Source organism: Lepisosteus oculatus, chromosome 3, assembly GCF_040954835.1.
Source record: "Lepisosteus oculatus isolate fLepOcu1 chromosome 3, fLepOcu1.hap2, whole genome shotgun sequence".
NCBI lineage: Eukaryota > Metazoa > Chordata > Actinopteri > Semionotiformes > Lepisosteidae > Lepisosteus > Lepisosteus oculatus.
In genome coordinates, this window is record NC_090698.1 from 66,820,106 (window position 1) to 66,848,057 (window position 27,952).

General features: G+C 41.4%; 1 protein-coding gene across 2 annotated transcripts; it reads right to left on the minus strand.

Moving 5' to 3' along the window:
• Positions 1 to 468: 468 nt before the first annotated feature.
• LOC102693597 (serine/threonine-protein phosphatase with EF-hands 2) lies at positions 469 to 18,040 on the minus strand. Of its 2 annotated transcripts, XM_015361369.2 has the most exons (19): positions 17,734 to 18,040; positions 15,785 to 15,854; positions 15,331 to 15,348; positions 15,050 to 15,064; positions 12,961 to 13,088; positions 12,410 to 12,467; positions 11,952 to 12,127; positions 11,257 to 11,371; positions 10,895 to 10,941; positions 10,595 to 10,761; positions 10,477 to 10,513; positions 7,984 to 8,133; positions 5,866 to 6,225; positions 5,225 to 5,410; positions 4,662 to 4,804; positions 3,873 to 3,979; positions 2,245 to 2,408; positions 1,403 to 1,490; positions 469 to 1,286 (listed from the first exon to the last, which is right to left on the minus strand). In XM_015361369.2, exons 2-19 carry the CDS (start codon positions 15,837 to 15,839, stop codon positions 1,057 to 1,059), a joined length of 2,244 nt encoding a protein of 747 aa, XP_015216855.2. In that variant the 5' UTR covers positions 15,840 to 15,854; positions 17,734 to 18,040; the 3' UTR covers positions 469 to 1,056. The 2 variants fall into 2 exon arrangements, with proteins under 2 accessions (XP_015216855.2, XP_015216860.2); XM_015361374.2 differs by lacking the exons at positions 15,050 to 15,064; positions 15,331 to 15,348.
• Between the last annotated feature and the right edge of the window lie 9,912 nt (positions 18,041 to 27,952).

The window sequence follows — 27,952 nt, forward strand, 5'->3', positions numbered from 1 at the left end:
GTCACTTCTAATGGATACAACAGTAGAAAATGGTGCACAATGTTTTGTGAATGGTACGAATGGCTGAGTAAGTCACTATCAGAACGTAGCTGCTATCAAATTGCAACAGGCATTACAAGTCCGTGCTGTTTTTTTTTTACACTTTTTGCTCAACAGTGTCTCCAAAAGCTATAAATATAGCTCTAAAAAAATGCTTGAGCGCTAATTCTCTTCTATGGGTGCCTGTAACTAAAATCGTAGCTCCTGTTCATGTTTAGTTTAGCTCTCTTTGGCCCATAAGCAATCGGTTGTGATACAAATCCAGTAATGAAGAAAGATAAGGCAGAAAGTAAATTTACTTACATTGACATTGCCATCACGCACATCTGAGATCAGTGCCATAGTAGGTCAGGCAACATACAGAATTTGTCAAGAGTACAGGGTTTAATTTCCTTTTGGGAGGCAAAAGGCCAGTAGAGGGTTGTACCAATTATTTGTGCTGACCTGTTGAATAGTAACATGCTGCATTAATCTTCTTTTTCCACTACGTGATTATTTGAGAGCTTCATGGAACATGAACTACGCAAGGCGGGCCCCTTGAGAGCGCTGCGATTATTCTTAGCCCAGGTGTTTTGCATATAACAAAATTGTAATTAGCAGTCGCAAAAAAACATTTTTAAACCTACATTGCGTGGTTGGTTTAACACACCAGTTATTAAATCTGAAACCACTAATGCAAAGTTCCAAGTTGCATTGAGTGTTACCTTGTTGATATTTATTTCTGTGGGCCTGACGTTCTCTTTTGCTGCTGGTGAACTATTATCTCCTAGCATAGGCTCAGACGTTTCCCTGGAACATCAATAGAAGTAAAAAAAAACACTAGTGCCAGGGTGAAAGCACTAGTGTCAAGGTAAAGCACTCGTGCCAGGGTAAAGCACACCTGCAGACACCCCACTCCCTTCTCACAACTGCCCTAGTGGAAGGTGTTCTGAACCCCTGGAAGAAAACTGGCCCAGCGTGAAGGTCAATGGGTCACAGTGGTCTTCGTCAAATCCACTTCTGGAAAGGCAGGGAGGGTCACAGCAGGCTGCCGGGCACTGTCAGCAGGAGGCTGCCCTCCCGCTCGGTGTGGTGGGTCTGATCGACAAGGCGGAAGGCCTCCAGGAATTCGTTGATGTCGATGTTCCCGTCCTTGTTGAAGTCGATGCTTAGCGCCAGGTCTGAAATGGCCTGGTCGCTGATCTCGATCTCCAAGTGCGAGCTGAGCAGCTTCCACGTCTGCCGAAACTCCTCGAATGAAATGAGGCCTGCGGGAGCGGACGACCTGCATCAGTTTTCGCTCTAAACAAAATAATAAAATAAAAAAACCGCCTCCTTTTTTTTTTGTTTCTGACGGTGGTGAACTTCTCGTCTCTGAACCCACCTGAGTTGTCGCTGTCAATAATGCGGAAAATGGTCTCCAGATTGGCTCTGTTCCTGTAGAGAGTCTCCAACAGACTCTGGTGTATGTGCTGGGGAGCAAAAAAAAAAAAAGAGGCAACTGTGGATCATTTATCTTTTAAAACAATTGAGGATGTCTAAAATTTGCATTCCAAGATAATGGCACATTTTTTTTTTTAGAAATGCTTTGATTTGTCATCCGCGTCAAAACAAAAAGATACGTATAGAACTTGCTCTTTCGGGAAGGTTTTACAAATGAAAAAATCAAAAGGGCCCAACATCCTAAAAGGGCAACTCAGCCCCGAGAATCTGATTTGGTGCCCTCACATACATTATGCCCTAGGCCCTGAAATTGCCATTCTCACTTGCGTGGCAATTGCAGGGCCGGATTTTGGTGTTTGTAGGCCCTAGGCACTTCCACTCCGAAATGTGCAGAAAGTGGGGTAAACGCCAATCGAATGACGTCAATTGACATGATGCACGTTAAACTAGTCTAATGCTAAACCACGTGATTGATGGAGCGAGTCGAGCGACCATCACTTGGATACTTCTCGTGTCTGGAACAGCCGCTAGAGAGCGTGTGATGACTGATCTAGAGCACCAAGAGACGATCACAAGCGTGTTGCTTCGTCTCGCTTTTCTTGAGTCACTAGCGTTTCCCTCCTTCGTAGGCCCTAGGCACTGTGCCCTTCAGTGCCTAACGGGAAATCCGGCACTGGGCGATTGCAGTTCTCCGTGAACAGGGGCGGTCTTTTCGAAGAGCGCAGTACGCGCCGCGCGAGTCTACGCTATTCCACGCCAGTCCTGCTCCGCGGGGCCGGGCACCTCTCGGACGGGCTGCTCGATGGCGAGCTCCTGGAACCAGCTGTGGTAGTGCAGGAAGCCCCCGGGGGCGCTGGCCACGAGCTGGGGGCGCAGGACCCGCCACGGCAAGCCCAGGCGCAGCACGGACTCCACCGCCGTCGCCCAGTCGTTAAGCGCGATGCGTCCTGTGAGTGCACACAACGACAGGTGACGGCCTTTTTTCCCCCGCCTCCACCTCTTCCAGAGCCCGCCTGTCCATTCAATCACCACACACATTTCATTTCATTTCCAAATTCTCCTCCCCTTTGCGTTAGGACCAGCGGGTTTAGACGAAAGGGGCCCGCTGCCTTTAGCCACCTGGTCAGCTGGAGTCGGGTGATGATTCAAGAATCAGTCCAGGAATGATATGGTTTGAGGATTTAGTTTCAAACCACATCAGGCGGCTTTTTTACCTAGAGCTGCCTATTTGAAACCTTCACATCAGTAAGAGTACAGTTACATATTAACCGGACTGATATAGGCAGCATAAGCAATGGTGTGCACTTAGCTTTATACTTTGATTGGGGCTTTGTCTGGCATTCTGTCTTTTCGTAGGCCTTGTTAATGAATCCCTCAACAATACCTGCTTCTGAAGTTAGGGGAAGAACACATATAATCCCAGTGAAAATAGAAAGGTAGGGTTAATGTAAGTGTATGTTTACTTGAAAGTCCTCACCCTACACCTGAATCCTGTTCAAATATCCCAATTTAATGTTGACTTCAGGTAAGGCTGCAAGATCATTCAAATTGTTTGCCTTGAATGACCGGAGGGGCTGTACGGGCTGATCCTCTTACTACACCCCAGCCTGGAATTCGCCACATCTCCAGCTTCTTGACACACAATAGTATTCCTTTTCCTCCCTGTTCTCTTTCCCTAGCTCCAAATTTACTAACCACCATTCACGCATTTGCACTGTTGTGTTTCATTTTTATTTTAGGCAGGTGGATCTGGCAGAACTACAATCCCTGTTTTCCAGGTGTTGAATTTGAACCCCGCTTTCGGGCTGTTCGGCAGTCTAGTCCCCAGCTGCAATGTTAGAAATCGGCCACATGATGGCAGCACAGGTCCACAGGTTTGCTGACTTGTAGTGCAGTTGAACTTTTTGGCATCTTATCTACAGGAGTGTAATCGTCAGGTAGGTTTATCTTACAATTAAAGCCGTTGTAAAAGTCTTATGAAATCCGCAGAATATTTAGAACTGTGGAATGATTATTTCCCCCTTTTTGCATTCAAAACAGCAAATTATTTTATCAGAACCTAAGACACATATTTTAAAAATGTAATCACTTTTTTAAGTATACAATAATGAACAACTTTAGTCAACGGCAGTTCAATTAAACGTCTGATTTCCCAAAGGCTCTGGCTATAGAATTAGAAAAGTCTTCCACTCTCACGCTTTTAAGAGTGGTTGGTCCAAAAGCTTTGTGTTCTTGAACACTCTGTTCTTCATTTAATTGTGGTGAAACTGCATGCAATGTTTCTATATTAGGCAAAATTGATGAAGGTTCTCTGCTTTAAAGATTGGGAAAACTTGAACATTTGTTGTTTCAGGTTTTGCAGTATTTCTTCGAGCTCATACACCCTCTTGAGAAATCTCATAGAGTCGTACCTGTGCTGCTCCTGTCGTGCTGTTGGAAGGCAGTCAGGAGGTCTGACTTGTGTGCGAAGAGCTGCTCTCTCAATGCCCGGAGTGCGGACCGCTCAATCCTGCTCACTCTGTAGGGAATCAGGAGATGTGTCTGCACACAGCTTTATCATGTCATCCTACGGGCTGTGAAAACTTAAGTCCTTGGGAAGGTGGTCAATTAAACCTTAGTCAAAAGTTAATTAATTACAATCCATTAATTACCATTACAATCCCTAAACTAAGGGCCAATATCACCAGACATATAAAACCCTGTATTATTTTACCATCCACAGGCTGTAAGTTTGAACTAGTACTGCAAACACTGCTTTAAGCCAACAACAACGAACGAGCACTTCTTCTTTCTTCTTCAACAATTTTCTTTTCTGTGATTTTTAACTGGTTTCCGTGTCTGACCCTGTGCTTTCCTTCTGTATTCCAAACCCTCAGTGTAACTGTTTTAATTCTGCTAAATCCTCTCACTATGTAGCTTTGGGAAGCCACTTTCAAAGCTGCGATATAAAATAAAGTCTATTATTAGCATTATAAACCACAAGCAGATAAACCAAAAATCCAGCAGCAGTTTCTGGTTATAACCATTAGAGGTAGAAGGCTTTTATTTCATTGCTACAGCACTACAGCTCATAGCTAGTTTGTTCTCTCCAGCTTTAGGGCAGTTTTGGAAAGTCAAGAGTCTATAGCATTGACAGGCTTTAGGAGAAATTGTGGCTTGTTTTCCTAAGGGCACGTTTAGTGATAATGAACAATTCTTACCTTTGCCTCATGGTAAGTTTGCGAGTTGTTCGGCTGGCTTGGTACTGAACAATGTGTGGGGTCAGATCAGGACCCAGTCTGACATAAGCCCCTCTGTTGCTTCCCACTTCATAGTAGTTAGAGGCAGAAAAGATGGTCAAGACCTGCGAAATTGCAGCAGCAGAAAACTGCTGAATACGGTGTTATACTGACAGTGGGTAATCAAGTTTTAGCTAAACGTTTCATCTTTGCACGTTCGGTCTACGTCATGTTTGAATGTCCGTCCGTTTTCGTATGTACTTAATCCATTCAGCATTTACAAAGGAACAAGTCAAGTCTGTTCCACGCTGAAAAGAGAAGAAAAGAAGCAAAAAACGTTTCGGCTGTGGGCCAAGAAGGCTCCGGAGCCGAAACGTTGTGTTTCTTTTCTTCTCTTTTCGGTGTGGAACAGACTTTACTTGTTCCTTTTCAGCCTGCGCTTGTTTACTGGGTACTAAACACCACACTACAGAGTCCCACCACTCCCTTCCCCAGGCCTGCTCCTCTCCCAGGCGAGTCCCCTGCTCAGCCCCGGCCTACTGTACCTTGCGGCTGTGGCAGAACTCGTAGCCCTCCTGCTTGCACTCATGGGAGCGGATGAGCAGCTGCAGGTTGTGTCTGGCCAAGACCGCCTCTGTGACGTCAGGGCCAAAGTAACACCCGCCGCCCCGCACGTGGTTCAGGACACAGCCCTCGTGGGCCATGGGGTCACTCCACAGGATATCTACAATCTGCGGAGAAGGAAGGGACAAAGCCGAACGTTGTTTTTCCCCATTCTTACACCAGGAGATGCACAGGCCGCTTGACCTTACGGTGTATTACTGCCTGAAATCAATAAAATGGGAAATGATGTAGGATAACTGTCTTGTCTGGTTCTGTGGGAGCACTGGTTGATCTGAGAGATGTACTGTAACAGACCCATTTATGAGGAAATAAGAGTCCAAGCACCAGTTAAATTGTTAGGTGGCCTAGCAGTTTCTGCATTTAGGGATCACCAACATCGACACAAACACTCAAGCTGACATTTGAGTCTTACATCCTTAGTCTTTCATCCTGGCTGAACTTGGTTGCTGTTATCCTATCCTTTTCATTGCAAACTCCATAAAAAAAACTATTTGACATAAGCAAATTATTGATTTGAGGGAAAAGGTGACTTAGAAAAAAAGACACTTCAGGGGGACCTTACCTGCTTCCATTCCATGTCGTCGGACTCGCAGATCTCGAAGGACTCCGAGTCGGAGTCCGACGGAGACAGGGAGTGCTTGGAGTCGTCGAAGAGCTCGCTGAAGCCCACCTGTCTGCGGCACTTTTCCAGCTCCTCCTCCACAGAGCGCCACACCTTCTGGGAGATGCTGTGCAGGGATCTTCTCCTGGGTTCAGAGGCAGGCCTGTAGCATGAGTCAAAAGATAAGGAGCTTCTTCTCGGGCCAGAACTAATGATCTCCTTCGGCCTGGAAACGTCTCTCAGGGGATCTCCTCCAACGAGTGGCGGTTCAGGGATGTTTCGTCTCTTCTTCACCTTGGGAGGTCTCAATGCAGAAATGTACTGTGGGAAAAGATAACATTTTCTCATCACAAACTTTGCACAAAAAAACTCTAAAATGTTTTACATCAGTGAACTAAAATGTCCATTTCAGGGCAGGTACAATGTAAAGACCTTTTGCTCTTTTGGATGCCTGGCATTCATTTTTCACATCACAGAAGACGTTAACTTTCTCACAAGGTGAAATGCTGTCTAGTCTCAGGGATCGCATCCTGTTGCCTTGTTTCACTGGATTTTGCACATTTGGCAAAATCCACAATTCTGTGCCAAGAACCCTATTTATGGAAGGAATTCATGGTTTGTGTAAAGAGCTCACACACACACCTGAAAAGTTTTAACAAGTTCTGTTGTACAAAAAGGATAATTGTGCCTGCAAACTTGCATAGTCTGCACCTAAAAATATTAGTATTTTTAACACATTAAAGTAGTAATCTCCATTACTACTGCTATTATTCTTGGATTATTATTGGGACAAAACCGTACTGTTTTTTATGCCTTCCTTTTGACATTTAAATTAAACACTGGTGAAAGATATAAACTCCACCGAAGGACACATGCTTGCAAAGATGTAATTACAATGAAGTCCTATTTGCATATCTAGCACTACACCTTCTAAGACCCAAACAGTCCAGAAGTATCATCTGTTAAACCTGAACAATAATTATATAAAGCTGAAGGAAGTACCTGAAATAAACTTAATTTAAACATTAAGAATACACAGATGCCTCCAACTGGATCCTGAATTACTGGAATTGTAATTACTACTATTCAGTGCTTAATGTGATGATAACATTTTTGTTTGGTGGAATCTTTATAGTTTCCCTCAACATGCTCTTGGATATCATATATACTGTATGATGATGGCATAAAAAAAGACTTAAAAGGATTTTAACAGATGTTTAAAGTAACTCAAATTGTAATCTCACATTTCTGCTCACTTACAGATAAATGTTTTTCTTTTTGAGTCCCCTTTTGCAGGCATTTTTTCATGCCCTCCTCCTTCCACCCCATCTTCACCTTTGGAGCTGCCTCCCTGGTTCATTCCTCATATCTGAGAGGAGTTTTGTCAGTTCTGACCTTATAGATAGGACTGTTATTACTAAGATGTTATTCCTCTATATATTTTTTGTAATTTGAATTTGATATATATATATAATTTCAAATGTATATATGGAATATGCATGAATAAAGTTTACAGATAATTTTACACAAATTATGAGCTGCATTAGCTGCGCAACGTTTTGTTTTTTCCACCTCTGGTAGCTTCTGAAGCCGATCCTTTCAAGAAAAAAGATATTTTAACTTTCCACACCTTTGGTAGTTTGTTGACAGATTTTCACCTTTGAAATTACTTTCAATAGTTAAGTGGCAAAGTCTACTGGGGCTTTAAAATCATTATGCTGGAATTCATTCTTTTATGGTTTTGGAAGTTCAGTTAAGCTGGCCTGTTATAATCACTTTTTTTATTATTTTAGAAAATTTAGAAAAAGCCTTCTTCAGGCTCCACATCCGAAACGTTGTGTTCTCTTTCTTCTTTTTTTTCAGCACAGAATAAACCTATTACTTGTTCCTTTGCAGCCTACGCATGCTGACGCAGCTGCCCACCTGAACATATTCAACTAATGACAGCCTGAAGTTCATAAGATATTTCAGTTGGTATGTTAGATATATCCATCTGAGACAGAATGTGTGTTTAAAAACTTCACGAGGTGCACCTTGTAGGAAAATTCCACCATCATTTGCAAATGAAGAGATGCTTACCTTGTGTCTGTCCACTTTGGCAATTATTTTGAGGTCAGTGGTGTGTGAGATCCCTCCATGAGTAACTAAGACCTTTCGGTCAATCACAGTGGCCAAGGGCAACCAGCTAAACACTGTCTGCAGCAGCTTGAGAATCTTCTTGCCATGAACCTGCTCTCAAAGAAATATATCGTATACAGTATATTACCAAAGAACAGAAATGGTCACACATTTTGTTTCACTGTAATTCTGAAAGTTCCACAGAAGGAAACAAAGTGGGGAAATTATTAATTATTAATTATTTCTTTTTTTTCTTATTCTATTTTAAAGGATTTTGTTTTTGATGAAACGTTATGTATTATTGTATGTTTTGTAAAACACACTACGGTAGACAGGGGTTGTGTGCTGACCATATAATTGATGATAAAATAAATGTTGGTCCTTAGTTATTTCTCATTTGTAAGGAAGAAAAGAGCAACAGCAAACTTGTTTGCAGTGTTTGCACTTGTTCTCCATTCTGATTTTTTTGAGGGTCTTTCTATCTGAATGGCTGCTGTGAAAATAGCATTTTGTGACAATAAGACAACATTTAGCTCTCATTTTGAGCCTCCTTTAACTGCAAGGGATGGTGGTGTGGTTGGGATTTCACACAGAATCGAACAAAAAAGTCAGGAAAGTTGGCGCACCGTTTTTTCTGTGCAAAGTACCTTACACTTCTGATTGTGAATGTTACACTAAAGTTCTATACTTTTGTTGTAGAGAAAGAAACCCCATTTTCCTTGCTTTGCATCGTGGAAGTAAGTAATCAAATAATGTAAAGACTAAATAAGGAATGATTCATATTATAGACTTTGTGTTAAGGTGCCTAATTGTAACATGAGCATTCCCAGTCATTCTAATGAGCAGTAAATGAATGTCTAAAACAACAACACATGCACAGTAAAGAAAGCATTCTGCCCGTAATCTCCTTTCAGCGGGATTTGCATTTGTCTTTGCCCACTGCTGTAATTGGTCCTCACTACTTGGTGACCCACAACAATGCTGAGAGTCGAGTCGACTTGACAGCCAGCAGTCACTGTGTTGTAAGGACGACTAATCTTGTTATCCATGCAGGAGTGACCCAGGTCAAGTGTAAAAATAGCCACAACAGGACTGACTGCTTTTTTCCTTTCTGTTGGCTCAGCCTTGATCAGGTGCAGTTCTCAGCCTTAAGTCTGTTGTAATTAGAAGTAGCCTTTTTTTTTTTACTTTTAAACCTTTTTAATCCTGTAAACTTTTTTTAAACAATACTATTAATTTAAAGGAGACACTATAGATGACAAAGTTGACTTAGCCTAGTCTGCAAACACAAATTTGCTTGAATGGCAATGTAAATAGTGTATAGTAGCTTATGTCAGTATACAGGGCAGTGTGGTGGCTCTGTGGCTAAGGATCTGCGCCTGTGGCTGGAAGGTTGCTGGTTCAAATCCTGTGGCAGGCCGGCCTTAACCCCAGCTGCTCCAGGGGTGCTGTACAATGGCTGACCCTGTACTCTGACCCCAAGCTTCTCTCCCTGTCTGTGTGTCTCATGGAGAGCAAGCTGCGGTATGCAAAGAAAGACAAATTCCTTATGCAAGAAATTATATAAGGCCAATAAAGTGATCTTATCTTTTATTATACTCCAGCAGTCAGCTACTCGCAGGTATAATTCTTCAGTTCCCTTGCACACACACACAACGCATTCCAAGAGGTGTGCTTTCAGGCTTCTGCCCTTGTTACACACAGGGAACTGAAGCTCTCGCTTCAGCAGCTGCTGAGACCAGCCAGCTCTGTTGGCACTGCAGCTCAGAGATCCCCCACTGCTGTCAATAGGACCATAGGCCATAGGCCACTAGCACCAGAATTAGGCTTTCTTTAGGGTATACTGTATGAGTTATACAGAACTGAATAAGAGTCTCACACATTTTTGGCTTTTGCAGATCTGGTGTGTGATATTTTTAATAAGCTACCTTATTACACTGTTTGACTATAGAAACAAAGGTGCAATGCTGTGCTACAATATGAAGAGCGATTTGCAAAGTCACAGCATCATCCAAGTTAAGAATATCTGCCAAATAAAGGAGAGAGCAACTCAGAAACAACTAGCATTGATGAACACTTGACTACCGCAATGCCAGTCCAAGGTTTCCTTGCTGAATGTTATAATAAAAGGATTTCCTTAGGAAAAATCCATGTTGCTATTTATTTATTTTTTGCTTTTTTTGATGGGAAGATTTTTTCAGGCCTACCACCTTAAAAGTCATGAAAAAAGAGGGGGGGGAGAGAAATATATGCAAATAAAAGGAAACAAAGTGACAAAAAAAAGTATTAGGGACTTTACTACTAAAATGTGAAAAATATTGTTTCTTTTCATTTGTTAAAATCAGCTATTCTCATTGTGAATGTCTAAAGTGTCTAGCTAAACATATTTAAGGTCCTGCTTCAAGTTTCTTTTCACATTTGCCATGATCTGTAAAGCTGAGTGTCCATGCCTACCTTGTATTTCTGCATTACTTCCTTTGTGAATCCATATCTGGAAGAAAATTACCATATATTTTTCACAATTTTACATGAGGATTTTAAATATGTTTGTCAATATACAGTATGAACGTACCTTAAGTTGACAATGTAGTCTTCATGATTTCCTCTGTTCAGGTGAACAGCATTGGGATACACCAGCAACAACGCAAACAAAATCAATAAAATCTCAATGGAGTTCTTGCCTCGGTCCACATAGTCCCCATTGAAGACATAGGACTTTTCAACAGAAGGAAACCCATTCTGTGGACAGCCAGAAGAAGAGAAAACACTCATACTGTATGTTTACTTCCCACAGGCCTTGGTTTCCGCATACTCATTGGGTATTAACAGTTTATAGGAATCAAGCACAGGAGTGGTGAAAAGTTGCTCCTACCTTGTAAAATATCAACAGTAAATCCTCCAGATTCCCATGTAGGTCTCCTAGCAACAAGAAAATAAACGTAAAAATGTACAGGAAGTACTTTAATAGTACAAAAAGCACTATGATAGCAGGTGCAGAAGTAAATATTGTCATAAGTAATAGCAAACTTAATGATAGAAAAATAACACTTTTCCTAATAGTGGTAATGTAATGGAATTTGTAAGGAAAGTCTGGGAGCCATGGTGACCACCAAGTCACTTTCACCCCAGTTGTCCTAAAACACAATGACTGCCATCATTTCTTGGCTGAAGGAGTAGAGAAAGAATCAACAGTCCGTTCAGCCCAATTGAAAATGTACATAGATGAGTTCTCACCACAGATAGTTATCTCCTTACAGTAGCAGGTCGAGACTCTGTTGATGTTTGGCAGTAGTTTGAGGTGTCTCCATGTTTCATGAAGAAGCTGCAGAACATAGCGAGCATGGAGCTGCTACTAGGAGTAATTGACAGCTTGGATTAGAAGACCTCAAAAAAGCACCAGATTTCAGTTCTTGGTGCTCTTGGTGTTAAAAACCTTTGCTTAGCCCACTGTTCATAACCTAAAACACTGAAATGCAAACTCTTTTAAAACTGTGTTTGACGTTTCGAAACATCTCAAGCAATAGTGTCCTAGTCACACTCAAAAGAAATCTATAGCACTTACCAACCTATATACTCTAGTATTACGCCCTGCAAGTCTTTAATAATCTGAATTATTAAATATTAATTCAAATAATAGGCAAAGTACATAATAATGGAATTTATTCCATTCTAAAACGGAATGAATTGAGAGAGAGAGAGGTGACACACTGAGAACAAAGTGAAATAAGAGCCCAGGTAGATGCAGCTGGTATCTGCTTTGCATTACTCCATCATGTTCCTGCAGTGTCTGCGATTTACAGTATCTGTCTAAAAAAAAATCTCCATAACTCAGGACAATTTCATTTTCTCCTCCTCATGGAGGTTTATACCTAAGGTCAAACAGAAGTGTGCCTGAGTCTTAAGTAGCCAGGAGGAAGGGATGTACCTACTTGCTTTCGTCTGAAGGCTTCCACTAAGGCAGATGCTTGAGTAACAGCGAGAGGGAAAGACAGGTGGGGTCCAGTGTAGGTTTCTGGCAATTCGATGGTCTCGTATTCAAGCATCCTCTCCCATTCGGCTTCTCTGCAAACCTCGTCCTCAGTGAAAATATGTGATATGAGATTCCCTGACAAAGAAAGGTCAATTTCTTCTCAAGAAGGAGTTTTGGAAACACATCAACCCCTTCCCCCCCCGCCACACCCAGACATGTTTTCTGACACTGATGGTATAATCATGGCAAGACATGATGCAGACTTGGTAAAACACGGCAAGGCAAACGCATCAGAAAGCAAGCAAGCTGAAAGAAAACCGAAACTGCAAACAAAACACAATGATAATGTGTCAAAGTAAACGTCATGAGGGGGTTTCTGTTAAGGAAAACGGGTTAAATGTATGAACAGTGCCTTACTTTCACTACTGCTAGCAGGTGTAAAGTGGTCCATAAGGTATCCAAAGAAGTTGTACAGCTATGGAAGACAGAAAAAATGTCTTTTATACTATAAAGTGTCTCCAAGTCAATATTGCCTGTGCATGATATGGCTCAACTGAAGGTTTCATTTTTTTTATTACAGAGCAATGCGATTTAACTTTCCAACTGTTAAAGGACACTCAACAAAGATTCCTTTTGACTTTTGTTTTGTAAACCTGGGTATAAGGATTCCAGCCACAGACCCATCCTGACAACTGTCCACCGACTGTCACTTCACAACAGTTAGCTTTCTACAGTCTTAGGATAAAAGTATGGAAATAGAGCACCATATATTGAAAATTCCCAAGGAAAATAGACATTCAGTTATTCACCCCACCCCCCACATCCAGCTTTAGCTATTAAATTATTTTTTTAAAACCTCTCTTCCTGGTCTCTTGTCAACTCTGATTAGAAGAAAAGAGTCTCTGTTCCTGACTTGATATGTGTTGAGAAACCCAGATAACTGCCCAAGGTCTTTGTGCTGCCCAAACCTTGATCTGGTCCTGTTCCCCTGCGTACTCTATGGACTGGAAGATGGTCCAGGTGCACCTCCGCCTCACCTCCATGCGAGCAACGTACTGGCGATACCATCGCTGGATCAGTACAGCAGCTTTCATTGCTGAGGAAAACAGCACACAAACAGTCTGCAAAGATCTCCAGCAAGTCATGAGACTCTGCTTTGTCTGCAAGTGATGAACGTGTTAAAGATACTAAGTCAAACAATGAAGATTGTCTGTCTGTTACTCCTGGTCCAGTTTACTGAGCCGGACATTTGTCACAACATTTTGGAACATTGCATTGTTTGATTACAGATATTTTTCTCAAATAAAAATAGTTGTACTAATGTTATATCTATACAGTATTTAGAAGCATTCATTATTGCTTTAATTCTCAGCAGTCATATCTTTTTTTCAGGTCTCGACTTACAGCTATGAACCCTGTGACAGCACACGGGAGAAAGAGGAAGTGCAGGCAGACTTCTCTGACCCGCCCAACACCAAGCACTCTTCTTTTAACACATCACAGACACCACAGCCCTGTCCCAGGGGCACGTCACTCACTCACTGACAGCACAGCAGATGGCTGGGAGACCCCTGGGGTACACACATGTCTGAGAAGTGAAAGAGCCCCACCCGATCAATTGAATCCTATCCTATGGCAGCACTCAGTCAATTGTGTGCTGCCTCTAGAGAATCCCAGTCATAGTCAGACCCAGGCTCATACCACAAAGACAGTAATCTGCGCTCAGACAAGCACCTTTACACTTAGATCACTCGGGCATTGACAATAAACAGTTTTTAAATTAATAGAAATCTTTCATATTGTATTTCATATTATATACAGTAGATCTCAGGACTGCTTTCCACTTGTTGTGATATTTCTTTCAGGACTATGAATTATCTTATGTAATCATACACATCCTTGTTTTTTTTTAAACCCTAAAGTGCTGCAGAGATCATGACTACAAATTAGACCAGGTCACACAATTATCTAGTCTGCCTTGTTGTAAGGTTCAGAGTCTTTTAACTTTAGCCAACATTCAATTCCAAAAGCAGAAACGCATCCGAAAACAAGCCTTTCTCACCTGGGGGAACACTAAGCTCTGTATCAATTTTTAAGGAGGCAACTGAGCAGTTGGAAGACATGAAATAAACATAGAACCAATGTGACAGGAATTTACAACAAATTAGAATTGGGATTATAAGCAATTGCTTAATGAGAACATATTTCTTTTTGAGAAAGAGCTAAGGAACAAACCTACATAACCAGCTCCGGCAAAAAAAAAATGACAACACAAATGAAAAAGGCTCCTTTAGCTTAAATTCATCTTATAATAGTGGGAAGTCCTGGTCCAGGAGAACCACAAACCAGCAGCCCCCCCTTAAACCACAGAATTGTAAAAACATGGAACATGTGAGTTTTGATCTATTTGGTTCACTAGTAATAACAACACCTTAGAATAAAGTATTCTGAAAGGATTGTGGAGTGTTTACTGAAAATTTGGCTTAATCCCGCTTGGCTGAGGGCTGACCTCTTGTCCTGAGGACGAGGAGGCCTGGACCCACTTGCAGACTGACCAAGGGGAAGCTACAGAGGTGGAGATGGGGTGGAAGAGGGATGCAAGAAGAATTACGCGAGGGAGAGAAGGGGGTCATGTACAGTATTTACAGTGTTTTAGGAGAGGAAATGGCATCGGGAGTGATTGGTCATCACTAACAGCCGAGTCTGATTGAACTTGGTTGTTGTCATCTCACCCGAACTTTCATTACAAACTCCATTAAATGAATTGATTTCATTCCATGTGTCAGCTGTGGTCATTGAGAAGTGCCGAGTGTCTGTATTTTCATTTCACATGCTGTGTATTTATGTGTCTTAACTTTGAAGGCATAGATTAGCCAAAATCGCACATTACGTGGATAAAACAAGTGTTACAAAACTCATTATCAAAGGATGACCTATAAAACCTGCTGGTTTGTGGTCCTCCGAGAGTTGACTCCCTCTGTTACATATTCGAATAAGCAGACACAGTGGAATGGCACTGATCCATCTTCACAGCAAAGAGAAAAAAGTGCAGCTTACCCGTAGCAGCTGCTCCTAAGGATGCAGAAATGGACAACAGATAGAATGAGCTGATCAGCAAAGAGATGTTTTTTAAACTTTGCGGTGTTTCACAACAAGCCACTGTGTGCTTTGCGTAAAATGCAATTCTGGACCTTTTTGCTTCACAGGGCTCTACGTCTAAAGCCTAAAACTACGCAGCTTCAGATAATTCAGCACTGCTACAGCATTTAATTAGCACTGTCAGACATTCGTTGCTTTAATTTCTGCTACATAAAAATAAAAATAATGTTGGATTGTACCTGGGATTGACATACTTGCTGCAGTGTGCATCAAAAGAAGAACGTATGTTTAGTTTGAGCTCATGACAATACATTACCAGCATACAGTATAAGGCCTATTACAGGACAATATTGTTCGTAAAAAGTTCTCATATGGTTCCAATTATTATTTTAAAAAAATATATAAAAAAGACTATTTTTCTGAGTGTGAAAACAGCAAGCTGATCTATCGTTTATATTATATCCATACTATATACAGTATAATATTGTTTATACAGTAATCATCAGAATAAGGGTATCTGCTAAGCACATAAATACATAAACATGTAAGATGCACAGCTAAGACCTCCCATTGCTATGGGGTGCTATCAGAAACCTCTATGAGATGATGTATTTAAGGAGACAAATGGAATTGAGAAAAGGAAAACAGATCCCTTGTAAGATCAGAAAGAAGCAGCAATAACCACAACATTACCTCTTTCAGACTTCTTCAACCTGTAATCGCCTGAGGATGAGATCCCACATCCCATGGTCTTTACTCTTCCCTGTGAGACAGAAAATAATCCAGCAGTCAGGCGGATGGTAATACTGTAGCTTCAGAATCTTACCTTCCTCACAGTGCGAAAGGCTACCGGAATCTTATCGAGGTGTATTTGATCCTGACCTTTCTGATTGGCCTCATTAGTCTAAGCTGTGACTAACTCACCCCACAGCAAATGTCAATCCTCTAGTGCCTGTCCCAGCACAGCCTTTCTTATCTACTTTGCACATACAGTACTTACCCCCTGCTTGCTTTCTGAATTAAAATCACTTGAACCCAAAATCAACTGTCCGGCCTTGTTAAGTAACACAGGAGTCAAATGTTTACGGATCAGGGCACAGTAGAATTCAGCTCCACCATGGGAACGTTACAAACTTGATTGTATTTGTATTCTCAATAAAACATGAATTCTGTTTCAAGAAAAATTCTCTCCATCAGCAGCCAGAGTAAAAGACTAGATATCTTAGCCTTCTTCAACTCTCTTAGGAAGTACAGGCGCTGTTGCGCTTTCTTAATCAGACATGTCTTGTTGTAAGGGTTTAAGTATGTCTGCCTTTGAAGGTCACTTCACATCAATTAAGTAAAGAAAAGTTTAAGGGAGCTGAGGTTCAACTCCGTTCTTAGCGGAATCAATGAACACTGAGAGGTATCACAGAAAGCTCTCCAAGGTTGTGGTGAGTGAAGAAATCATGACATACTGTATACCGCAATGTGCTCCTTTCTGGCATTACAACATCTCTTTGGTTGACCTTTTTCTTCTGTGTTCTGTCAAAGTATAAAAATGACTGTTGAAACGTTAAAGGTGGGGTGGAATCGATGGTCAAGAAATCTCTTCATGGTCCTTTGCAGTTTAAACGTTCCTGCTAACTGATGGAGCCTGGTTTACTAAACCTTGTGGTCCTTTCAGTCAAGGGCACAGGAAAGGTAAAAAATGGAAGCAGCCTTCCTCTACTCATTTGATTGCTAGTATAATGGACTATTTTGAGCAGAACCCTAAAACAGCAATCATCTCAAAGTTAAAGTAATGTATCAATCCAAGAATCTCATCTTTATCCAAACAGCTTCATTACAGATTCGATTGGTTTTCTGTAGTGAGTAAGCAGTGTTATCAAGTTTTAAAAAAAAGACCTTCCATTACATTTTTAAAATATGTGTTTAAAATCACATATGGCTACAATAAGTACTGCAGGAAATCTATTGCACTCTACAATCTCCTGTCCTGTTCCTGTAGGATTTTGCTTTTCCCCCCATCCCAACAAATTATATTAACTTAATATGCTAAAACTGAACGTGCCTGATCATGCATGACTACCTGGACTTGAGCTTTCAGTAAACATGCAACCAGCCTCCCCACAAAACCTTCATAGTAAAGAAATACTATATACTAAATATTTCATACGAAATAAATACTTCATACTAAGTAAATACCGTAACGCTGGTGTTGATGTTCACCGTGAAGTACGTACCAGTGTTTTACCCCCTCCATAATATTTAAACAAAATATAGACACTGAACTGTGATACACTCCTTATTCATTTGGACTTTGGGACATAAGCAGGATTTGTAATGAAATATTTTTAATTTCTTACGTTTCAGTATATATAACTTACTAAATGTGCATTGCACCATGTGTGTTTTCCATTGGCCTTTGGGTTATCAGTATATATCAATCAGTAAAATACAGTTTTAGATTTTCAGTGCGACTGAAAAATGCCACCAGTTCCGGCTAGCAACACAAGGAATCCATTCCTTGACAAATTTTTCAGGGAGAACATGTTCATCAGCTATCTTGCTTTCACTGGCTTAGCATTAGGATTAGGAATCAACTTGACCCAATTCATTTCTGTCCCTCTGGCAGATTAGGGGAGAAAAAAGAGACTTACCTTGTTATTCTCTTTCTCTCTATAAGCAAGTCCCCTGGTCTGCTATGTTAACCTTCAGTTCCTTAGCATTTCACTGTGTAGTCTATTTCCTACAACTCAGCCCCTTTTCTCCAGTGTCCAGACCGCACAGGAGAGAGCCTGGAGGAACTCAGCACATCAGGCATATTGGTAAGGAAGGTCGATGCTACGGCGGCAGCTAAGCCAGTCTGCAGCTGCCCTCTTGAGAGTGTGCTTGTGTTGTTGTGTGTCCCTGGCTGTGCTCTTGGGCAACCTGGGCAGCTGTGCTTCAGCAGGTTGTGCAGCTCCCCTGCTCACAGGCCCTGTGCTGCTGGTTTAAGTGTGTTCCCTGGAACCTCGTGATCACTTATGCAAGACCAAAAGCCTCAGGTGGATTAGGGTTATTCCCTGCCACTGCCGGACTGTACCACACATGGGTGGCTCTGAAGACATAAAAAAAGACACAGAATGCTATCGAGCGCTTAGGCCTATAGTGTGACAGGTTTCTCTGGAAGCAAAGCAACACAACAGCATTGGTGTATTGCACTAAATCACTGAAATTGGGGTTAATGTCCTAAAACAGTCTAATGTAAAGATTCTGAAACAAGATTCCCCTTAAGCCTGAGGGCTAGTTACACAGCTTTTTTTTTCACATCCCAAAAAACACTTAAGCAAACAAACAACAAACACCACCACCACCAACAACAACAACAGCAATGATAATAATAAAAGGAAATCCTTACAGGTGTAGTGCAACAGTCTAAATCGTGAAAGCTCAGAGCATTTGCGTAACTCACTGGAACATTCTAACAGAGGTACAGACTGAAAAGCAATCTAGAACGTTCCAGCTGGACACCGGAAGAAGGATCCTGCGATTACACAGAGTGACATGTACTGTAGGTGTTGATTAGGGATGGAGTAGTGAATTCTGGCACGATGTTTGTCACTCAGATTTCCTTCTCACTTTCTGCCTACCCATTCTCACTTTCTCATTCTTTTGTCTTCCCTGCCCCACCCATTTGCCTCACCTTACTAAATGTTAAGAAGACTCCACAGACAAAATATTGTACTTTGTACTTTCCTCTGTGCACATAATCTCGACTTGTTCCTTTGCAGCTTGCAGGCTGATACACTCCTACCTTTAAAAAAAGCTGATGTTTTATGAAAAGACAGAAATAAACATTACTTCTCCCATACACCACAGTTCTCATAGTTGTTTTTTTTGCCATTCAGCTAGTACATGGCAGGGCTCAGGTAACAGAACAGTCTTTTTAAAGCAATAGATTACTCATGGCATGAGGCAATATTAATGTTGAAAGGGAAAATTGAAGATTGCTGTATTTTCAACTTTTTCAGCTTCAGAGGATTATAACCCAGTGCATAAGAATCGCAGTTACATAGAGGTATGGTACATGTGTGCTTACGAATTATTCAGTGAAACAATGAAACCAAACTCTACAAGAAACTCAAACTTTACTACTGGATGAATTTACCTACTAAAGTACTTGGAAATGGCAAGTAAACATTTCATACATTTCTCAATAAACGCTTAGAAATAAGAAGAAAACAAACGTAAGTCTTCTTCTGTCTCCATGTTAACGTGAAACACTTGCAATGCTTGTGGATAGGTCTGTGACTCTAAAAACTCCTCCAAACGCATGAAAGAAGAAGGGTTGAGTTGGATTGCCTATGAAGAGGTAGGTGTGAAGGTGTGCTACAATTGCACAGATACTGTAGGCATGTTTTCTGAAGAAACCAGTGTACCAATATTGAAAATTAAACCACATTAGTTCCTGCTCTATATCCCTCTGATTTTACCATATGTAAAATATATTCTATATAATATCATTATTTGACAAATTACAGTATGTGAATTTCTGGAAAGCAGAAGCAAGAAGCCTGCCATGAAAAGATCTAAAAACTAAAAACCAATGTTGTCCAGATTAAAATGCCAAGAAGCTTTATGTGAGGGTGAAGTGGTATAATCACATCATAAATAATTGAAGCCTTTGGGAAAGGAATGTGTTTGCATGTTTTGAGAGTCATTAAAAGCTGCAGGGATTGGGGCAGACTCCTGAAAGGACTGAGGAATGTTTCCTGTCTGAAGACTCCCAAGGGAATCACTCACAACTGGCAGCCCACTAGAGCTCAGCAGGTGTGACGCTGGTCAGTACCTGGATGGGAGACCTCCTGGGAAAAACGAAAAGGTTGCTGCTGGAAGAGGTGTTAGTGGGGCCAGCAGGGGCCCTTGCAGTCTGTGTGGGTCCTAATGCCCCAGTACAGTGACGGGGATGACATACTGTAAAAGGCGCCATCCTTTGGATGAGATGTAAAACCGAGGTCCTGACTCTCTGTGGTCATTAAAAATTTTGTGAGCGCTCCTTGAAAAGAGTAGTGCTGTAACCCCGGTGTCCTGGCCAAATTTTTCATTGGCCCTTACCAATCATGGCCTCCTAATAATCCCCATCTGTGAATTGGCTTCATTACTCTGCTCTCCTCCCCACTGATAGCTGATGTGTGGTGAGCGTTCTGGCGCACTATGGCTGCCATCACATCATCCAGGTGGGCCTGCACACTGGGGGTGGTGGAGGGGAGTCCCCATTACCTGTAAAGCACTTTGAGTGGAGTGTCATTATTATTCATTCCTGGGCTGCTATCTGCACAGAGTTTGTATGTTCTCACCGTGTTCATGTGGGTTTTCACTGAGCGCTGCAGTTTCCTTCCACAGTACAAGACATGCTGGTACAGCAGGTTAATTGTCTTATGGGAAGATTGGCCCAGGTGTGAGTGTGTGTGTATTTGCATCTGCGTGTTTGCTCTGTAATTGACTGGTTCTGGCCAGCGTGTCCTGCCTTGTGCCTGTTGCTGGCTGGTATAGGCTCCAGATCCCCCGTGACCCAGAATTGGATGAAGTGGTTAGAAAATGGATGGAGGTACACATAGAGCATATGGGTAAAGTACTACCATACACTGCATTAAGGACTTACCTATAAAATTTCAGGACTACAGGTAATAAATGCAGCTACAAGTATTACTAAACCTACAGACTGAGCACCCCAAGCGTATATCAGAAAAGTGCATTGCTGGAAGTAGATATAAATAAAAGTACAAAAACAGAAGTAGATTAAGAAAAAACGAAATTCCGGAAAACACTTCTTTCTCTAAGAAAATTACCTGGCAGCCGAAAACAGCTTGAGACAGATGAAATACCTTTCATCATTTTGTTTACTTTTTTATCTCCTGCTTCCCACACTCCCATGCTGGAGACATGGGAGAAAGAGACTTTATTAAGGAGCTGAGGGAGCTGTACGGAAATTGATAAGTATAGCCTGATTGCTGTGCACCCGCCAACAGTGTAGACTCTCCCAAATGCCATTAAATGAAAAATAAATGAGTCCATTTGACACCTGCCTTATTAAACTGGCTCAGGATGAGCTTGTCCTTATGTGAACTGTTTTGTCTCGTGGTCTTCAACTCTCATTTCCAGTGGCTTTGTACATAACATACGACTCAAGGTGAATTTCTCATCAATCCCTCAAGAGCTAAATGAAGTCTTAATTATTTCCAGGTCTTGCCTCTCAACATTACAAGAAACTCCTAACTGTACCAAATTCAGTAAAAGACCTTTAGAACACATCTCCTGTCTTTACTTTTCACTTTGTTAAGTCTCTCCTTTTAGGGGGCACTCAGTCATAATCATACAGGTGGTATCTTCACACCACTCACTCCTCAGCCAAGCACAGAGATTAGATGTCTGAACCTGTGGTTCTTTAAAGAAGATAATGGCCATGCTTTGTGGAAATCAAGTTCTGCGGTATTCCTGTCAAACCCAGTTTAGAATGAGGATCTGTGTCAACCTGTGAGCATCAAAGGAAGAAGTAGAGGCTAAATCCACGCTGAAAAGTACAAGGAACAAAAATGGACGAAAAACACATTTCTGATGTGAAGCCTTCTTCAGCTGTGAGGAGGAGAGCTGGAGAGATCAGAAGGATGAGGCAACGGAGCAGGGAAGACCAAGCATCCAACTAATTGACAAGCAGATTATTAAACGAAGTGTTGAGAAATGATCTGGGATTCACATACTGTACAACTCAATAGCGAGCTTCACTTCTTAGTACTAGAAAGCAGCTTCTTCTGAGAAAAGCAAAGCATAGGGTATAATGAAATAATGAATTCCACTCCCTGGGAAACCTTCAGCATATGAAAACATTGTTTCTGCCACTGAATTTCTTCCAGCAACCTTAGCAGCTCCCAAAACAAGCAAACAAAATTATTTTATCAAAATGCCAAACAAAGCTGAGACTATTAAATAAACCCCAATGACCGTCCAGATAATATTTGAGGCATTTCAAGTATGAAGATGAAAACCATGATGGGGAGTTTTCGTGTTGTTGTTATGATCTGCAGATTCTGTGTCGGCCACTGCCAGAACAGAATTGCAAGGATACACAGTACAGGAACTCGAAAGAAACAATTTCTGTATTTCTACATTCTGACCAGAGCTCCAAATTGCTGCCCACAATGTTATGTTCTTCGTCAGCGAGTTTCATCCTTGCCCCAAGACGGCCCTAGCCCTTCAGATTTTGTAGGAGATTGGACTAAAGATCTTCTTAACCTTGATAAATTAAATTGGTTATTGATTAATTGAAAGCATGTTTGGGAAGAAAGCTACCAGATTTGACACGTTTTCAGGGTAAAGACCAAAGACCTGAGGTGTACTGTATATACTGTAATACGCTGTCTTTTTGAGAAGCCAATACCTTATTTACCTTATTGATTAAGAAGCTACAAAGGCAAGAAACTATTCTGTGGTTCCCAGAAGAACCAGAGAAACAAAACTGCTCTTATCAGTACATTCCAACATCACAATGCTTTTCATCATTCTTAGTGCATTTTCTTCAGCGCTTGAAGTTCCGCATGAACTTTCTACAGCACCTTGAGACCCACTCAGCAAGAAAAGAAATAAACAGCATCTGGACCTTGAAGTCAAGAATGTCTCTTTGTTTTCAGAGCTCTGGGGGGGAGGTTTCTTGGCAAGCCAAGTGGAGTCTGTTGATGTAAGACAGTCACAGCAGACAAACCTCTCCCCAGGTGTCATCACTCAATACACAGCTACCTTAGGACTATCGTCTGTCTTGATCTCATAGTAAACTCAGCCAAACATTTAATCCTTTTAAACAGCTAAGGCCTCTCTCCAGCACTCACTGTTACTTTTACATTAATGGCAAATAAGTCACTTTTGGGATAGCAGGAGAAATTTATTTGAATTTTCAAGTTATTCAATGTTAAAGTTAATTTGTTTAAAATACAGATTTTTGTAGGGGTGCATTTGGGATTTTCAAATTCTTTTTTTGTAAGCATAGAAGTTGTGGCTAATTTCATTTTAAGATCTCCAATCCTGAATTGCCTATTTTGTTATAACCCCCTAGTGCAGTCAGCTTCTTTTCATTAAATGGAGTTTATAACTGAAGTTCCAGAGGAAGGTTAGATCCTGATGTAATCTACTCACTTACACGTGTAAGTCTCACACCAAGGACTTCCCTTCATGTATCTCTGCTGTATCCCTCCTGCCACCTCATCTACACAAAAGCCCCTAGCTCACTTGTTGCAATAGTATAGGCTATCCACACAGCTAGACTACCATTCCCTTAGCTAGGCAACTCGGGCCAAATACTTTCTATGTTTCATCCCTCTATCACAATCATTAAGATTTACCCAACTACTGAAAGAAGTTAGCCTCATTAGTTCATAGTTAACCTTGCAAAATACTAGTTATTAGATATTCTGTGTTTTTTTTAAACTGACCGATTGCAATGCTTTCTCAGTCTAATACTGGTCTTATCTAATACTGGTCTTATCATAATTCCTTACTGGAAAAGGTTTAATGCTCTTTTAATGTTCATTAGCTGCTGAAACAAAAGATCCATATTTTTTCAGAAGAAACACTGGCAATAAAATAACACCAGTTAAGGATTGTAGATAAAGAAAATGCACAAAAATGGGTAAAATAAAGAATCATAATTGGCTTGGTAGACAATGACATAAAAAGAAACATAATACATTAAATATTACTATAATTTAGATCACCAAGTAACTTTTTCCTTTTAAACCAAATTTAACTCTGTTTACTTAGAACACACATGTCAACTGCAAACTTGAGGCTTCATGGCCCTGAAAGGAATCCAGGGCTAACAACAGTCCCTCTCCACCAAAATAGTATCATGTGCTAGGTGGATGTGGAATAAATGCTTTGCAGCTGTTGTTGCTCTGACTTAACCTGAAGACATATTAAGCTCAGAGTGTTCTGGAAACATTGTGCAACACCCCATTTTCTTTTTTATTTCTCCAACACATTGCCTTCTTCTTAGAGAAAGGAATGTTTTCCAGAACTTTGTTTTTTCTTCATCTACTTCTGTTTTTGTACTTTTATTTATATCTACTTTCGGCAATGCACTTTTCTGACAGTCACGGGGGATCTGGAGCCTATACCAGCCAGCAACAGGCACAAGGCAGGACACGCTGGCCAGAACCAGTCAATTACAGAGCAAACACGCAGATGCAAATACACACACACTCACACCTGGGCCAATTTTCCCTGAAGACAATTAACCTGCTGTACCAGCATGTCTTATACCGTAGAAGGAAACTGCAGCACTCAAGTGAAAACCCACATGAACACGGTGAGAACATACAAACTCCGTGCAGATAGCAGCCCAGGAATTAATAATAAGTGCTTTACAGGTAATGGGGATCCCCTCCACCACCCCCAGTGTGCAGCCCCACCTGGATGATGTGATGGCAGCTAGATTGTGAATGATTGAACATGGGGAGAGAACACAAGCTCCACGTACTGTAGAGAGCACCCCAGGAAAAGGGCCCAGTGCCCCAGCACTGTGTGACATCAATGCTAACCACTGTGCCACCCCTAGCTCAACACAAATTGAAATGCTGCACGAAGCCTAAACTAGATGATCATCCACATAGAAAGGTTAAGAATGAGAAGAGATTTGGCCCAGCTTGCCCATCTAGTAGTATTATGTAAGTTTGACCACTATTCGCCAAGGGACGGGGTACAGTTGTTGGACTGCTGTCACAGGGAGGGTGGTCTTGAGTTTCCAGCACACAGAAGCTCATGTGACTTTGCAGGGTGCCTGCAGGTGAGCAGTAACATCAGTGAGAGACGCATAGGTCCTACGGGGAATGACAGCTCTCCCGTCAGGCTCTATGGAGCTTGCAACATGTCTAAATGACAAATGGCTTTGTGGTGAGTGTGTTGGAGGAGCACATCCGTGTGTCTCATTCTCTGCTGAGCGAGTGTGGGAAGCACTCCCAGAGAGTCAAGTTTTCAAATGGGTGCTGAATCCAAATTGGGTGCATATACAATTAAAGAAAACAATTATTACAATTGCTTTATTTACAACAGTGATTCTCAAACTATGGTACGTGGCGCGCCATATGACCCTGGAACTTTGTTGTGTGGACTGAAAAATCGGGACGGGTTTTCATATTTTCTATTTTAATACGTGTCGAATACATAGCCTGTGTACTACAATACAGTGTGCACTGATACTTAAATGGACACAGAGCTACAATGTAATTCTATACCACTCTATAGAAATGTGTGCTACGAACGCAAGTGATCAATTGTATTTCAAAAAGAATATCTCCAGCAAATGGAGAGGTAGGAGAATGTGCGTGATTTTGGAACAATGCCAATGTTGTAAACACAGGAAAGCCTAGAAATGCGTACTACGAACCCTGGGAATCTTGTGGAGCACAGGAAAGCGTGATACTGTAGATAACAGAAAATATTTAAGAACTGTTCTAGGTTAATTTGAGAAAAATACACCGAACGTCTCTGTGTTTCGCTCCTGAAATGGAAACGGGGAAAAACGCAAGCTTGCGGATTGCTAAAGCAGGTAAGCCCCACACTACTTGTGAAGAATTTTGTTTACCGTTGGCAAAAGAGCTGACACGTACTGTACAGTATTATGTGTGGAGAAAAAGCTGCTGAACAGCTCGACTTGCTGCCCCCTCCGAAAGACGCATTCACTCATAATTATTGATATGGCGGATGATGTCAAAAGTACGCCGACAGATCGTGTTAAGATGAACAGATGCTTTTCACTGCAAGTACATGTAGATGGGTCTTTAAATGTTGATTTGGCCAATTTGCACGTTTACGTTCGATACGAGTTTGAGGGCACGTCACATGACGACTTTCTGTTCTGTAAACCGCTACCAACAGGAACTACAGGAGAGCACGTATTTCAGCTTCTGAATGAATTTATCGAAAAGAATGGCATCGACTGGATAAAATGCGTCGGAGTTTGTATAGACGGTGCTAGAGCGATGACAAGCCGGCACAGCGGTGTAGTTGCACGAATTAGAGAGGTTGCTCCAGATATGAACTGCAGCATCCACCGCGAGTCCTTGGCCATCAAGAAAATGCCTGAGGATTTAAAATCTGTAAGACTCTGTTGTGAATTGTATCAGGGCTCTACCAATGAATTCACATCTGCTTTGCTCGATTAACAGGCTCACCCCTCTCACTGAAATGGTGTTTTTTTATTGTTTATTTTTTAATTGTTGTTGTTGTTCCTTTTGTCATTCTGTAAAGTGCTTTGAGAAGCCACCTTTAAAGGCGCAAATAAATATATCAAATAAAGTTTATTATAATATTTATTATATGTGTATGTGAGTGTGTGCGCACACACACTCATGTTGGTCATTGAGATTTTCTGGGGTTCGTATGAGAAGATGAATTGTAGGTGGTACTTGGATGCTTTGGTTTGATCAGGGGTGGTACTTGGTCCAAAACGTTTGAGAACCACTGACATACATAATACATATGAATAACCTTACTGATGCACTTTAGTTATTGTGTGACTTTAACATTGATGTGGTTGGCCATGTATTCCACTGCATACTGTAGTTATAGCTAGCATTTTCTTTCCATGAAGGTTAATATTGCCAGGTGAAGGGTGAGGAAATAAAAAGGAAACAAATGCTTTTTGTGTCACAAAGTACACATAGAGAAAGTGGAATATATTGTCATCAGAAGAAGGAAAAAGAGCTTGTGAATTTTCAAATGCTTTTTATCCTAAAGGGTCTAAAAGCACTTCACATATAGGCGTGGACTCACACCATCAACCACTGAAGTGCAGTCCCCACGTGGGTAACATGTGTAGCCAACAGTCCCAGGACACCTCAAATCAGGTGGAGAAATGCAAAATGCACTCATTATTTGAATTAATTAAGGGGGAAATTTAGATAGGCAAAGGGGGCTTTTACATCTCCTGTTATATAGCGAGCCCAGTCCCCATACAGTGGCATTGCTTTGGAAAAATCTGGTTCTTAACAATAGACCTACTGTAGAGCCATAAAGTTGGAATTCCTCTGTCACTCACTGCCAGCTTTGTAAAACCATAACTTCAGCCTGTGGAGTCTCTGTCCTTGGGTGGCAGGTGCTCTGAGTAAATATTTTTCAATCCGCTATCTTGGATAGATACAGCCTTTTGTGTAAAGCCAGAAGACACAGGTGCTAATTGATGCACCCGCTTTTCCATGCACAGAAGTTCCCTGTGTCATTTTCCTCCCTCCTGGCTTTAACGTAAGGAACATTCAATTTCCACCCATCTCTGACTCTTGAGTTCTGACTAACATTATTGCGTCTACCACAGTTTGTTATGTGCTCGTCTGGTTCCAGCAGTGCTGTGGAAAGCCTGGGCCTTGCAGGGGCCTGGTATTTGAGTTCAAAGATCACAGCGCGTCATTTTCTTACCGGATCAGTTTGCACAAACATTTGTATTTTGGTATTGTGTGTTAGTGCATACTGTATATTCTGACTTATTAGATTACTCAGCTGCTGAAAATTATATTTCAAATTATTCTACCAGTTCTGTCAACCTTTTCGCCGTTAGTGCACTGCGAGCTTCGTCCTCTGTTTCAGCACCACAACAAAGGCAATCTGTTTTGGTGCGATTTTTTTTTTCTTTACCAGGTTCCCTTTTTAGACCCAGTTTTGTAGAAAGGGCGGTTTCATTCTTCAGCGGCTGTTTCTTCTTCTTCTTGTGGATTCTCAGTGTTTGGGGGGCAGATAAGTGGTTACTCTCAGAGCACCTGCTGGTGGAAGAGGGCTTATCACACTGTCACAGAGTCTGCGCTCATCCTCCCCTGGCCCCCTCAGACAAGGGAAAAAAACAAAACAACAAAGCGTTCT